Source organism: Pleurodeles waltl, chromosome 1_2 (assembly GCF_031143425.1).
Source record: "Pleurodeles waltl isolate 20211129_DDA chromosome 1_2, aPleWal1.hap1.20221129, whole genome shotgun sequence".
Classification (NCBI taxonomy): domain Eukaryota; kingdom Metazoa; phylum Chordata; class Amphibia; order Caudata; family Salamandridae; genus Pleurodeles; species Pleurodeles waltl.
The window spans coordinates 335,741,225-335,757,170 of NC_090437.1; the positions used below are offsets into that span (position 1 = coordinate 335,741,225).

The 15,946-nt window shown below is 45.9% G+C and overlaps 1 protein-coding gene across 2 annotated transcripts in view; it reads right to left on the bottom strand.

Moving 5' to 3' along the window:
• The window catches only part of DENND4C (DENN domain containing 4C), a 1,359,979-nt gene that overhangs the window by 368,996 nt on the left and 975,037 nt on the right, over positions 1–15,946 (bottom strand). For both annotated transcript variants that reach the window (XM_069239287.1, XM_069239298.1), the window contains exon 23: positions 12,945–13,082. In XM_069239287.1, coding sequence (XP_069095388.1) covers positions 12,945–13,082 — 138 coding nt within the window. The remainder of the gene's footprint in view (positions 1–12,944; positions 13,083–15,946) is intronic.

The window sequence follows — 15,946 nt, forward strand, 5'->3', positions numbered from 1 at the left end:
GGTGTCTAAAGAGATCTTCCATTTTCTTCCAGTGGTGTCAGAGTGGGTAAGCAGGCAAATGGAATTTGCAATGCTCTAAAGTGTGACAGTCCCCTCTGACACAGAATGGCATCAATCTGCTTACTTTTTTGTAGGTGGGGACATCATTGGGAGCTAAAGCACATTTATGTGCACTGTTTACAGCAAGTGAATCTGGTGAAACTTTACCTTGGGTGTACACTGGGTTGTGCAAGCAAATTTGAACGTTTTCCTCTACTCTGAGTGACAACTTTGGCTTTCACTGGGTCCTTAAGTTTATTGGTAGCTGATTTCAACATGCTCTTGAGCTTGTGGACTTACTGTACTAACCTCCATCTTTAGGAGAGTCTCTTCCGGTAAATCATCATAGACCCGGCAATGTGCATCTTCATTTTGTAATGGTGAGCAGCCCTCTAGATTACCCCATTATAAGTGGCAGTGTCATCAAGTTGGAAAGGTTTAGTCGGGTACGGGTCCTGATCATGGGTGCTAAAGGCCCAAAGTACAGGTCCTGGAGGTGGTAAGGACTAACAAGATAGGAATCCATGTGGGGAGATTCTTGAGGGGATTGTGGCAAGTGATGTGGTGGATGTGACAGTGGTAAAGGGCCAGGAAGAGGCAGCGTTTGACTTGCGGTACTGACACTAACCTTTCTGGGTCTCAGTGGCATAAGTGGCTCAAAGGGCAACTCCTCATCAAAGGCCAATTTCTTCTTTTTATGGATACGGAAGGGTTCATGTGAGCTTAGGAGAAGTCACTGCCAGGCTCAATGCTGGTCTATGGGGCCCTTTTGGCTTTGACTTAGACTCTGAAGCTAGGTGTTTGATCTGTTGGTGGTGAGGGGGCATCACTAGGCAGCGTGGCTTGATAACTTAAGGGTAGGATGACAGAGTGTTGAGTAAGGATCTCTGGGTCAAGCATTATCTGTCAGGAAATCAGACTCTGTTGGTGAATTACCAAATGAGTATATACCACTCTAAACTTCACATTTGTCCTCAACACAGATGTGGCAGAACACATTTTGGTTCCTGATAGCTCTGCTATTGGTAACACAAAAGGATGATGGACAGAGTGCTGAATATTTTCAAACACTCCCCCAAGTCACAGATCTGGGTTTGATCCATCATTCTTTGCTCACAATGCCACCCCAATTTGGACCCAGCACTATGCAAATCAGTTTTGACCCTGCTCCACATGGGAACAGTCCAGCTCAAACTGCCAGGTAAGGTCCTCCCTGGACCGGAAACAAGCATTATGAGACCGGTTTTAGGGTATCACCCTTCATCAGCCAGGCTAGCCTGAATTCAGTGGCACAGTGAGCACGGGACCCACGTCTGGGCATACCCTTCCCACTCAGGGCAACTTTAGCAACACAAAAGGATGATGGACGGAGTGCTGAACAATGCAAACACTCACCCCCACTCACAGATCTGGATTTAATTCATAGTTTCCGATATTGGTGACATTATAGAAAGCACTTCTAGACTTCTTGCCCCCAAAGGATCTGAGTGGCAGCCATTTTGAGAGTAGTTCAGCTATAAATAGAATCACACTCAAGTTCAACCTGCTCAGTATTACATGCCCTTCCCAAAGGAAGGTTGTAGCTCTGCAGCACAAAACCTTGGAGAAGAGGTAATTTTTTCTGAGGGTGAAAAAGATGCTGTTTTATTGCTGACATTTTCAGAAACTCAAACTAGGCTGTTTTAAGTCCAACTGTGGAATCCCAAATAATTTGTGTTTAAGGTTCATATTTGAACTGTAGTCCTTTGTTAGGATTGGAGTTATGTTTTGACTTTAGCATCACAGTGCGAAGTTAAACAGTTGTGAAATAAAAATATGTCTAGTGGATTGTAGACAAAATACTACTGAAATTTAAGAGGTTCTTGGTCCAAGCGGCTTAATCTAGAATTCATTTTAAGAAGAGTAACAAAGAATCCAGTCAGGACCTATCTTATATGCAATTACGTATTTAAAAAAAATCAAGCTGAAGATTTGAGGGAGTTAAAATATTGATGATAACTAATTAACCATCGTCTTGTTAATTCTCTTACACAGCTCTGCCTATTCTTTCTAACTGAAGTGATTAGAGACAAACTCAAGGAAACTTATTGTCAAAGATTGAGTTCCACTTCTTAGTGAGAAAATGCATGAAGGGAGTGGCTGAATAACAAGTGTTTACCTTACTTGTGTTTTTCTTTCTGATTTTCATTGCAGTTTTCTTCCATAAAACCATTATCCTTAATCAAGCCGCTCTGACAACATGTAGAAATATCTGAAGCAGATTCGGTAGTGCTGCTTGGAGAAGGGCCGCATTGAGCATCACGTTAATCGTTCTGTCGTAAACTACCAAGTTGGACTCCATTTATAAAAAGGTAAATCAGCTTTTCTGACTTTGATCCTTATTCAAAAAGAACAGATGATGGACAGAATGCTGAACAAATTAAACATTCCCCCCCTGCACCCAGAGTCACAGACCCAGCCATTTATTAATCAGTCTTGACCCTGACCCCCATGGAAACTGTCCAGCTCAAAATACCAGGGCAGGTCCTCCTTGGACTAGAAGCAAGCATACTGGGACCAGTTTTGGTGTATCAACCCTCATCAGCCAAGCTAGCTTGAATCCGGTGGCATACCTTTCCCACTTATGGCAGTACCACTGCATGCCGTTAAGTGATGTCAGATGACTCACGTTCGTCATCTGTGTCATGCGCATCAGAATGACGTTGCGTGACATATATAGGCGGCACCCCAGCACACTGATGTCAGTATCTTTTCACAACTTTTCACGCCAGAAGTGCAGAGCCATGACTAACACTGACCACTGGTGTGTCAGAACTAGGGCCATGAAAGGGAAGTCTCTATTCCTAGACATCAGTTTGCAGAGCAGGAAGGATGGGTGGGTCAGTAGGTAATGAATCAACAACTAGAATGTCTCTATCCATATAAGGTGCTCCGGAAGGTTAGTAACTTGTTTATCTGATAGCGACATCTTGTTGCAGATGTCTTACCTTAGAATAGATACCCAAGCAATACCATTCCAGGAGTGTCTGTGAGCCAAGATCATACTAGGATGTCCTGCAGGACCAAATGGGCAAAGTACCCGTCCCACTGGACAGGACTGTCTAAGGCAGTAGTGTTTGATGAACATATTCAGAGACACCCATTGCTGCCCGACAGATGTCTTGGACTGGAACTCTGCATGCTAACGGAGTGGTTGCAGCTGTCGATTTGGCAGAATGAGTGAGCAAACAAACTCTCCTGGGGTTGCTTTTTAGCCAGTGCGTCACACATTTTAATGCAGAGAGCAATCCATCTAAAGATGGTTTTCTTCTGCACTGCCAGACCTTTCTTCGCACTCAGACTCAAAGAGTTGATCATCTACCCGGAACTCTTTGGTAGAATCAAGAAAGAAGGCCAACGCATCTTTGGTGCATTAAAAGTAGGCAAGGTGATGGCCTACATGAAAGGGTGTGATCACATAGCAAAAAGGAAGCCCTGGTGCTAAGCACCACTTTGTAATTACAGGTGGAAAGGTAGGGTGGCTTAGGTGACAATGCGAGCAGCTCATTCATCCTGCTGGAAGATGTAATGGCCACAAGGAAGGCTGTTTTTAACGTCAGAAGCCGGATAGGACAATTATGGAGCGGCTCAAAAGGACAACACATTAAGAATGTAAGAACCAGATTTAAATCCCATTGGGGTATTATGAATGGTGATGGAGGAAACATATGAGCAAAACCCTTAAGGAATCTACTGACAATAGGAGATTTAAACAAATGAGGAAATCTCAGAAAACCAGAGATAGACAAATAACCCTTGAGGGTGCTCAAAGCAGAGCCCTGCTGGGCCAAAGAAAGTGTAAACAAAAAGACTTTGGAAAGAGGGGAAGAGAGAGGGTCAACAGACTTGTCTGTGCAACATGCCTCAAATTTGTTCCATCGACAGTCATATACCGTTTTGGTGGAGGGATGTCTGGCTACCAAGATAACATTACAGATTTCGGGGAGAAGGTCAGAAGCTGTCAACTGCCGCCGCTCAATCTCCATGCAAGAAGGGGGGAGACTGGACAGGTTCGGGTGGAGAACCTGCCCCTGCTTTTGCGACAGAAGATCCTCCAAAAGGGGCAGTCTGAACAGAGGATTGATAGCTATGCTCAATAGCTCGGGATACCACAGTCTTCATGCCAGTCTGAGTCGCAAGGATTACTTGGGCCGAGTAGTTCTTGATCATCTCAAAAACTCTGGGCAGAAGTGGTATGGGTGAAAAGGCAGACAGGAGGCCTGAGCTCCACTCGAAGATAAGCATCGCTGAGCGAGTGCCGCATTGGAAACTCCAACGTGGAATACTGCTGACATTGTGCGTTCTCTGCCAAGGCACACAGACCTAACCAAGGCTCTTCCCACTGCTGAAAAAGACCTTGCGCCACCTCCGGATGGAGACTCCATTCATAACCGACCAGGCATTTTCGCCTGAGTTTGTCCGCTCTGGCATTCAGAGAGCCTGTCAGGTGTTCAACTACCAGGGAAATGCCCTGATGTTCCAGCCATGTCCAGAGGTGCAGAGCCTTCCGACAAAGGGTTCCACAACCTCACCCCGCCCTGCTTGTTGCAGTACCACATGGCGGTGGTGTTGTCCAAGAACACCTGCACTACTTTACCATTGAGAGAAGGAAGGAATGCTTTCAATGCCAGTCTGATTGCCTTGAGTTCCAGAAGATTGATTTGGAGCCTGGACTCCGCCGTGGACCAGACACCTCTGATCTCTGGCTCTCCCATATTGCCGCCCCATCCCAGGAGTGATGCATCTGTCTCTACTGTCAGATCTTGTTGGGGAAGGGAAAAGGATCTGCCATTGACCTATTTGTGGTTCAAAAGTCACCACTGCAGATCTTGCATAGTTCCCTCAGAGATTTGGACCATGTCAGAGAGATTCCCCTGATGCTGCGTCCACTGGAAATTCAGGTCCCACTGCAGAGCCCGCATATGCCATTTAGCATGTGACACTAGCCGGATGAAGGAGGTCATGAGGCCCAACAGCCTCAGTGTCAGTCTCACTGAAATCCAGGAGACAGGCTGAAACATTGGTATTATAGCCTGAATATCCTGAATTCGCTGCTTGGGAGGATAAGCCTGAAACTGCACTGTGTCCAGAACAGCTCTGATGAAAGGGAGTGTAGAAGGCTGGCTCAGTTTATGGTGTACACCCATGGTGTGGAACCTTGTACTAATTCAGTGATAGTGTTTTTGTGTCTAGATATCCAAAGCTCTCTACTGGTAGCTGTTGGGAGCAGCTCAGGCTTATCAAGAAAGAGTGTAAAGTACTTAAAATACCACAGTAGTCTGTCAGTAACTGTTACACAAGAAAGAACCACACCAAGTTTTGCACAAATTAAGTATTCTTTATTACAACACTAAGACTATACTAACGTTGATAAATCTCCACTTGGAGATATCTACACACAAAATAAACGGCTAGTAAAAATCCAGAAAAGCATAGAAATACATGGAGTCCTATGGGGGAGGAGGGGCTGGCAAACCTTATACTGAGAAAGTGGTATAAGGATGGAGGTGCCCAACCAAAGCAAGTGTGTTAGAACCCCAGGGGCTGGGGGAGTAAGAAATTACCAGAGTTAAGTACCAGAAGTCCTACAGGCACCCGGGTACAGAGTTATCGAGCCGGTTGTCCAATAGGCTAACACAAGACTGTGCAGATGGATTTTTATGGATTCAGGACCCTTTCCAGTGGACCCAATGAAACCAGTTGACACAAAGAAGCTTGGAGAGTGCCCCCACCTATGGATATCCAGAATACTGGAGTACCTACACCTGGAAGCCCAGGTGCATAGGAGTAGCATAGGAAACCCTCACTGGAGTCAATGGAAGCATTGGTTGTTTAGCTGCTTTTGCAACCCATGGATCAGGCCGGTGGAATCCAAAGGTTTCCGACGTGAAGGAACTGAAAAAGAAGGGGACAGTGTCCAGACCACTCAGATATGGTGGTGAAGGCAGGCAATGCCCACCCTCTTAGAGGTGAAGTCCCTGCAGGACGATGAAGGAAGAAATCCAGCTGCGGAGTCCAGGGGATGCTGGACATCCTTGGAGTCGGCCACGAGTTGTTCCACGTCTGTGGCCGGATTGCAGGAGGTTCAGGGGCCAGTGGGCCACCAATAAGCCTTGGCAAACACAAATAGTTGTTGAAAGGAAGATTGAAGGTTTCTGAGGACCAGCAAAAGTCCTAGTGACTCAACCCTTGGAAGAGAATCAGGGCAGGCTTTCAGCAGGGAGGAAAGCCAGCCGGAGTCTGAGGAGCCCCACCGAGTGACCCACTGGCAGCAGGCACAGGGAGGCCTCAGCAGCACAACAAAACAGGAGTCCCAGAGTGAAGTAGGCTGGGGCTTGTTAGAGCTCGAAGATCTCTTGGAGGAAGAGCCAAAAAGCCTTGGCAAGAGCAACAATCGAGGTGCACAGGGGTTCCGTTCCAGTGGCTGCAAGGGTACCGTCTCCCAAGTTGGTCAGAAGACAAGTTGGACGTGGAGAAGACAACAGAACTACTACCTGTGAGCATAGCTTTTCCCTGTCCCTGGGACAGCATGTTCCACCAGCCTGTCGTTGTCGTCTTGAGGTGCCTGCAAATGCAGGGGATCGACTCCTTCACTCCAAGGGAGATTCCTACTTGCTTCCTGGATGCAAACAGAGTCCTAGTGACCCTGGAGGATGCACCGCCACGGATGCTGCAGAAATCTTGCAGGAGCTGGAGAAACAATGTTGCGCTGGGAGCCCTCCCAACTGGATACAGACTTGTTTCAGTTCCAAAAGCAGACAAGCAGTGGTTCCGGAGTCCAGGAGCAGAAGACAACAACAGAGAGTTCCGGTTAGAGTCTTGCTCAGTGAATCTGAGGACCCACCCTTGAAAGATCCCTTAAGTAACCCAAAAAGTGGGTTGATCACTCTCTGTATTGACCACCTATCAGAGGGGGTCAGGGACGTCATCTACCTGGCCTAACCAGTCAAATGCACCCAGGAGCCTCTACCTACCTTGTTTCCAAGATGGCAAAATCAACCGGCCATCAGGCACAGCTCTGTGCACCTCCCTAGGGTAGGGGCTGGACAGGTGGGTGGTCACTCCCCTGTCCTTTATGTGGTTTTGTGTCAGAGCGGGAACCAGAGGTTACTGAAGTGGTGCAAGTCAGATTATTAAAGGAGGGCACCAAATGTGCCCCTCAAAGCAGTCTGGTGGCGCTCAGAGGTCACCTTACCCCAGGCCAGAAACACCTATGTGAAAGGGAGGGATGGTCATACCTCTCTCTTGCAGGAAATTCTTTATTCTGTCTTCCCCTACTTGAAATAGGCTTATAAGCAGAATGGCAGAACTGTGTCTGGGGTTGGCAGCAGCATGGGCTGCCAGCCAGACCCTGTAAGGCTGTACAGGCAGAACTGGGGGATCCTCCAAGGAACACCCAGAGTACGTGGGATCATGCAATAAGCACTGGAATCAGTGTAGTTGCATGATTCCCACATGTTTGATACCAAACACGCCTAGGTTTGGAGAAGCCATCATATAGTTGGACCGCTCGTGTTGACCAGTGTCCACTAGATACCTCAAGTTGGCTTCCCCGTACTTACAAAGCCCAGGGAATGGAGTCTGGGGTTTGTAGGGGTATCTTGCTCATGCAGGAGTACCCTCACACTTAGGGACATGCATCCAGCCCTTGGTCTGAAGGGCCTACCAGAGGGGTGACTTAGAGTGTCCAAGTGCAGTGACTGCGATAAAAGACAAGCTTTATAGCTGAAGTAAAAGGTGCACGCACCATCAACGCAGGCTACAATGGCAGGCATGCAGACACAGTTTGCATGGGCTCCCATTGTTGGCATAATACATGCTACAGCCCATGGAAGACCCCTGGTGTACCATTGCCCTGGGTACCTAAGCACCATACACCAGGGACTTACATGGGTGCACCAGTATGCCAATTGTGGGGTGCGAAACTTTTATAGCAACCAAATTTAGAGGAGAGAGCACAGACACTGGGGTCCTCATTAGCAGGATCCCAGTCTACTAGTCTAAACACACTGACACAGGGCACAAAGTGGGGTTAATTATGTCAGAAGGATGCTACGTTCCTAAAGGGAGCACCTGAGACGGAGTCAGGTGTGACTTCGGCACGTTTATAGTGAACCCCAGAAAATGCAGGAGGTTCACCGTAATCTGAAGGTGGAAGACAACAGCCTGGGGCGAGCCTGCCTTCAACAGCCAGTCATCGAGATAGGGGAAGACAAATCCCTGATCTCCGCAGATGAACTACGACCAATGCCATCACCTTGGTGAACACCCAAGGGCCGCTATTAAGGCCAAAAAGGAGCACGGTGAACTGAAAATGCTCATGGCCTACCATGAATCTCAAGTAATGTGTGTGGGCAGGCAGCATGGGAATATGGATATAGGCATCCTGCAAGTGCAATGCTACCATACAATCTGCTGGGTCCAGTGCAGATACAACCTGAGCCAGAGTGAGCATTTTGAACTTCACCTTCCTGAGGAAGAGATTGAGGGACCGAAGTCTAGGATAGGGTAAAGTGTAGATCCTTGTCCTTCTTGGGTACCAGAAAGCAACGGGTGTAACAACCATGATCTACTTCTGGCACAGAGACCCTTCTCTAAGGCTCCCTTGGCCAAAAACGCAAGTGATCCTCCATCATCCGATCATAGGTTGGTGGTATGGATGGAGGGGTAGTCTCGAAGGAGAAGGAGTAGCCCCTTTGGACAAATTGCAAAACTCACCTGTCTGACGTCATGAACTACCAGCAGGGCAGGGGATGGCAAGTCCTACCTCTGACTGGTCTCCCGTGGGGAAGCACCAAACTAGGAGGTTTGGAGGCTGCCGCAGAGTGGAGGTTATGAACTGGCTAGGCTGCTGGCTCCCTGATCCACAAGTACGTTGGACCCCACAACCCTGACCACGCAGAGGATGGGAAGCATTTCCGGCACGGTGGCTGGAGGTGAACAAATGTGGTTTGCAGCCCTTTCCGTAGCCATTAAAAGGGCAAAAAGCAGACTAAGGAGGCAGCTGCAAGCTCAAGGACCTGGCCGTAGCCCAGGACTCCTTAAAGCGCAGAGCCTGCTCTGTCTCTGAAGCAATGGGTGCCATCAAAGGGCATGTCCATAAGGGTGGATTGGACATCCCCGGAAAAAGTGTGATATCCTTAACCAAGTGTGGCACCTTAAGGCTACCGTGGATGCAACCGATCTGCCTAGTGAGTCTCGTATCCAGCCCACATTGTATTGTGAGGTTCGCTGCATCTCTCCAATCAGCAACAGCTTGGAAAAGAATGGCCCGGGCCTCGTCTGGGATGTTTGGCAGCACCTGCACAACTGTGTCTCAAAGTATGGGTGTAACGGCCTGAGATTCCCCATCCAGCAGTGAGGAAAGGAATGCACCCAGAGATGTGGAGGCTTGGATAACCAAGCTGTCAGGGGTTGGGTGTTACATTAGGAGGACTGGGTCATTTGAAGCTGGTCTATGGCAGAGGTCAACTGTACTGTTCACAGGAGCCGGTGTGCTGGGTTTGGACCAGCTCCCAAGCAGGACATAAGTGAGCGTTTCACTAAAGGGGAAAAGGAGCTCAGAAAGCCCCAGGCAGATGCACCTCTGTGAGGAGTTTAGTTCTGACTACCAACAAAGGCAGCTAGAGGCCCAGGACCTGGGCCACTCTCCAGACGACCATGGAGTAGGACGGTCCCTCCTCTGTAGTCACAGTAGGAGGAGAAAGCATGCCAGTGACAGGAGAAATGTCCAGACCACTCTCCTCACCCAGGTCCATCCACCAGTCCATGGGATCTTCCATTTAGTATTCGAAAGGGTCCAGCAACCCCTTCCAATCCTCACCCTTCCCCAACCCATGAGAATAAGGGTCAGGATCTGACCTAGGGAGCAAGGTCCCTGTTGAAGTCTGAATTGTTGTCACAGGTCTGGCTCGTTAGAGTCTGCAATGAGGATGGGATACATGCAGACTGTGGGTACGGAAGGCATCAGGAGCGTCGACGTCAGTACTGACGTCGGGGAAGGTCGAGTTGGTACAATCTATGCTGGTTCCAATCCAGGAAGGGACTCATGGGTGTCCCCTGGAGTAGAGGCCTAAGCCGCTGGTGCGGAACCCAAGGGGTCCCCTGCTGATTCCACAAGGCCTAAAGGCACTCCAGCGGAGTCGGACTGCCCCAATATGTGGTGGATTACCTCATAAAAATCACGAAGTCGACCCAGACACACAATCTGAAGACAGAGGCCTGTAACAACAACGCTCCTTTTCCCTCACTGCATCGGCTGGCAAACTGGGTGAAGTCGAAGAACACATATTCTTCTGACTTCTTTTTATGCCTTGACTTACCTGACCATCCCGAGGACTTGGAGGGGGACAATGAGGAATGGGGGTGTCGCAACAGTTCTCTGCACCTTCCTCTTGACCGAGATAGGGAGTGATGCAGACCCAAGTGCCAGACCACAATGAGCTTTAGGGACCGCTCCCTCAAAGCTTTTGGATTTATTTTCTGGCACTCGGAGCACAACTTCGGGTCGTGCTCCAAACACCACAAGCACATGAGGTGCAGATTCTTCATGGATATTGCCCAATGACAGGATCCGCAGAGCTTGAACCCGATGTTGCGTGACATCCTCAACGCACCAAAAGTGTAGGCGCTCAAAAATCTTCGACAAAACAGTGAAAAAAGACCAGTCAAAAAGTGACTGAGGGGTAGTTCTTCTTCGGATCTACGCTTGGCTGGCGTGGAAAGAAAATAACTGATGTCAGCATGCCAGTGGGGCACTTATGTAGGTCCTGTGATGTCATTCTGGCATGCAAAATGCAGACGACAGATGTAAAGCCAACCGACGCTACCTAACAGTACGCAGGAGTACTGCTAGAGAAAAATCTCACAATCCAGACTGATGCCTGGGGGAAATTCTAAGGTAAGGAATCTGCAACTGGAAGTCTCTATAAGATTAATTCAAGCATTCCATCCATCACCTTTATGGTTTCCGGTTTAGACCAGCTGCCACTTGGATTTTGGAAAATCCCTACTAGAGTTTGCCATGCAGGTTAAATGTCAGTGGTCAATATCCTAATAAAACCCTGGAACTAACTACTATGCTGGACCTGTCTTCACACCAGTATATAATGAAGGGGCCTGCCAGATTGTCGGCTGACGTTCTCCCGGCTGAAGTATAGGAAACACAGCTGATCTATTATCAACAGGTATACAGTGCACAGGACTCCTAGCAACTCTAGACGCAAGTTAGCTATTCCATGCTTCCATAGTGTAGTGCACAGAAATAGCATTATGGTGGTAGGCTGTTAAGAACATTCTCTAACATGTTAGAGCTGCTTAATTTATTCTTGCTGTTAGCATCATACACAAATGCTGTTTTAATAATATTCAGTGTGGTTATTATTCGTGTACTAAGCAACAGAAAAAAAATGTTGAAATTAACACTTTAAATAGTGTATTTCTTAGTGATATGCTTAAGTGTGCTATTCTAAGAACTAATTTGTATTGGACTTACCACTGTGACCCTGAACCCTTTATGTAACTGTTAGTAACCCAGAAAACACAAACCCCACGCATGCAGAAATGTTCAGTGGGTTGAGTGGGACTGCAGTTAAAATGGACTTCCCTAACCTGTGATGGTACACTCAACTAAGTCCTTGCGCCTGTGGGTTAGGAACCCAAATCCTGCAGACTTGTGTCCTAGAAACCAGGAATCGCAACACTTCGATTCGGAGAAAGACTGTGGTTCTGTACCCGAAGGTTGATGTCTTATCAGGCTGGTCTCTAACCACGATAGCTTAACTCCCTTGGGAGAAGTGGTCTGCCTTGGTCTTGGAATGCTTGTAAGGTTAAGAGGACTGACCTCGCTGGGTCTGCAGCAGGACTGGGCCCTTAGGGGTAGATCTAGTTTTCATTACAAGCGCTTCAGAGATTGGCCCTCAGCTGTTTCCTTCTCAAATTCAGAGACCCCAGAGACCACTACCTCTTGGGTCTCAAGCCCACAGGCAGGTGGGAGGCCCGAGGGATGGACCCACTTCTCCTTTCTCAGTACCGAACAGATATTTTGGCCAGAATAGGTCTCTGATGCACCCAACACCTCTGCTTTCGGTGTAGTTAGGTTTTCCTGCAGCAGAATGTGCAGCAGGTGTCACAGGCAGCCTCGTCATGTTTCGGCGACAGACACATGCTGCAACACCCGTGTTGGTCTCATTTGAGGTACTTTGTTGTACCTAAAGAGAAAGACAGATGGTGTCCATTCCTAACACCCACCCCCCCAAACTGCACCACAATTGGGCACCCCCCAATAGTAGGGGTGCCCAATTGTGGTGCATTGTGTCATCTGACCTGGCACAGGATCGTCAGCAGCTGTTTTCAAACTTGCTGGGTTTGAAAACTTGAAGCCTGGCCCTGAAGAATCCTATGAAGAATCCATCTGTCCATAAGCTGGCACTCAAATGTCAGAACCCAATCGCATAAGAAAACAATCTAGGGTGTAATCTTTCCCTGAGTGCATTGTAGACTAAGAGAGGATTCACAACAAATTTTGTGACTCCAAATTTCCTGGCCAAACACTTGATGGTAGGAGTTTGCAGAGCATGTGAATTTACAGTCGCACTTGCATCAAACAATACATTTATCAATACGTTTGGTGTGGTGAGAATTGGTGATTGCCCTTAAATAATGTTTTGTTTAATTGCCTAAATACAATTACATTATACACTGTTGCTGATGTATTAGTATAAACCAAATCATGCAGTACAACTATTTTCTGGTGATCGCTGGTACTGAAAGCACTCTGCATGTCCTCATGATTTACTCGTCAGTAGAAATTGCGTCAGTGGTTATTCTGCTACGTCCTTATGTAGTATTGCTCACACACAACATACCTCCACTGCTCTTTCTGCCTGTGTTATCAAAGATGCCAGATGGAACTTTCACAATACTGCTCCCACAAGCTGGAGATTCTGGAGAATTCTTGGCTGTTGGACTGGGGGGCACCTCCAAAGAAGCATCAGCATAGAGATCTAAACAAATTAGCACCACTCTATTTATTTACATACTCAGTGAATCCACAGACACTTAAATCACAAACAAAATACTTCTGCTTAAATTTACAGGTTAGGTGATCAATTAAAAAAACTACTATTAAACAGCCACCAATAAAACCCTCCTCAAATTGTTATTTGATAAAAGAGAATCATTAATAGAATATACAGATACATCAACTGGCAACATAGTTAAACTGCATCCAGTCATTTATACTCAATCCTGCCTCAAATTATTTGATGAAAAATCATTAAAAGAGTGGACCATATGATGATCTAGCTAAAAAATATTGCAGAGACACAAATGCTCTTGGAACCACCACTAATGTGTTTCCAAAAAGTGCTAAGTGCTACGTGCTTTCCCCAAGCAATTTTAAACTAGTCCCAAAACCCCTAGTTAAACCTTTAAAAATGACATACAAAGTTCTTTTAGTTGATAACATATCAACAGATGGTGGGTTAAACATTAAAAAAAAAATAACACCTCATTGCGTATTGTGAAGGAAATTATTTTTCAAAATTGGTACCAAATAATCAGATTTCACAATTTCCAGGCCTAGTTTCATATTTGTGCAAATTGTCATAATACCACTAAATAGCTAAATAAAGCAATTCTTTCTAGACACTCTAGGATGGCACTTCACACAAGTGGAGACGATACGAACCATGCGACAACCACAAAAGGGCACCAAGAGACCCCCCAGATAAATAAGCATGCATTGTGTTGCCCCAAGGAATGCTACCCTTCAGGAAAGGTAAACTCCCATTTCCAGGTAAACCTCACACAGTAAAAAAAGTGTCTGTCAATGGGACACCAATAAGCCCCATTCACATAAATATTTCTCATGTCCGCCAAGGATACTCAACCAAATGTAATGGGGTTGACCCATGAACTCCAGTCAATGGCAACAATCCCAACATAATAGAACCACTCTTATTAACTGCAATGCTAAGCTCCTGAGACAGACTAACAACATATTTAGGACATTCGCATCTTTGGACTATTTTGATGCTTGGCCATCCCACATTTCTGGAAGGACAACGCACTCTATGCAAAAGAGAGGTCCCTGGACTTCAAAAGTGTCTGTCCTTGAAAAGCAAAAACATCATACTTAACAGCCATGTTGTGCACTGACACTCCTTGGCGGATTTAGATCTTCATCTTTTGTGATTTACTCTTGTGTTCTTTGAAGAAATGTTACGTTCTTATAACTTAAGTTCTTCAATTTTAGTATATTTTATAGACTTGCATGCTTGAATTATTTCCCTCTAGTTAGGCTGGGAATCCCTTGTAAACAGTGTTTAAGGAGCAGTGTTCACATACACATATTTAACATTGCTTCATCTATGCACATTAGGTATTCTCCCCTGGTCAATTGATAACCTAAACTGTGGACAATGAGGTGAAAGGACATTGAGCTATGTTCCCCTCTAAAGCTTCCATTGCTCATATTGCTTTAGTAAAAAACAATATAATCTTTAGTGTCTCATAAGGGATGGTGAACAGTAGAAAGTGAATCTTTGGAAAATACCAAACCTGGACTACTATAGTCAAAGGTAAGTAACGTATTTATAATCCAACATATTATCTATTATTGATTCACATGGTTGAATTAATACTGTAAAAGCAATACCGCAAAGAGTAATAACAATAGAAAGCATGATGAGACTCAAGTTATTGAAATACTTGGTGCAGTTTCTAATCATGACTGGGTGTTGAGACAACAGTGCTTCATGAAGGTATAGGTAGATATCCATGTTCCTGCTTTGGCAAGGTCAGTAAGAATAACCTAGCCTTTGGTGAAGGGGAGCCCTAGCCTGACTTTCACTGGTCTCTCAACTGGTATGCAAAAGTGATGCAAGTTGCATTCTAGCAGGAAATTCCTTGATTAGAGAAATGTTGGCTATGGTATAGGAGACTCATAACTGGTCAGATTGATTGAAGTCTTTAGTTTTGTCCATGTACATTGAAATCAAAAGAATGTAGAGGACTTTCAGCCGCCACTGATGCAGGTTGTGAAATGAACCTTGACATGGGCTCCTTTCTAACTGAGGTGAACTATAGTCAGCATGAAATGTGGCACGAGCCTGAGAGCAACCTTGTCCTTTGCTAAAGCTTGAAACAATTCCTTTGACAGAACAAGTCAGAATCTCTGCTATACATCAAGCTAAGATAACAACAAGCAAGAAATCAGTCTTCCAGAAAAACATCTATAAAGACACACTATGAATGGACCCTTCAAGAGCTCCCCAGCTCAGAACTGAGCTCTCAAGCTGAAGGCTGTTTAACAAGTGGTAGAGAGATTTGAAATACTGCTTTCATGAATGCCGTGACCACATTGGTGGAGAAAAAAAAAAGACAGTGAACTATGGGACCTTAATTGCAGTGATGCAGCTGCTAAATAGATCTGTCCAGGCAAATACTTCAGCCCCATCTTGGTCAACTGCATCAAGTCAGAAAGCAACTTGTAAAGTTAGTTTCTAAAAGGGTAAATGTTATTGAACAACACATAGATTCAGAATATGTTTCGCTTTAATACTTAGGTCTTGACAGTGGAACCTGTCCTAGCCTCCAACAGAATATACATGCGGTTTAGAGGAATGGTATGAGAATTAGACTTAAGGTCTAAATTAGGGTAGTTAGCAGAGAGCAAAACAGGGATAAAGGAAACATAGGTATGATTTCTCTGAAGATGTGCCTCTAGTAACCTTCACAAGAGTTAATGTTAAGACTGCCTGCATGCTCTAAATATTTCACCATACTACTTTTAGAGATCACCTTGCTCATTTAAAGGATGGTATTTTCTATTTTAAAAAAAAGCATGCCTGAAAATATTAATACG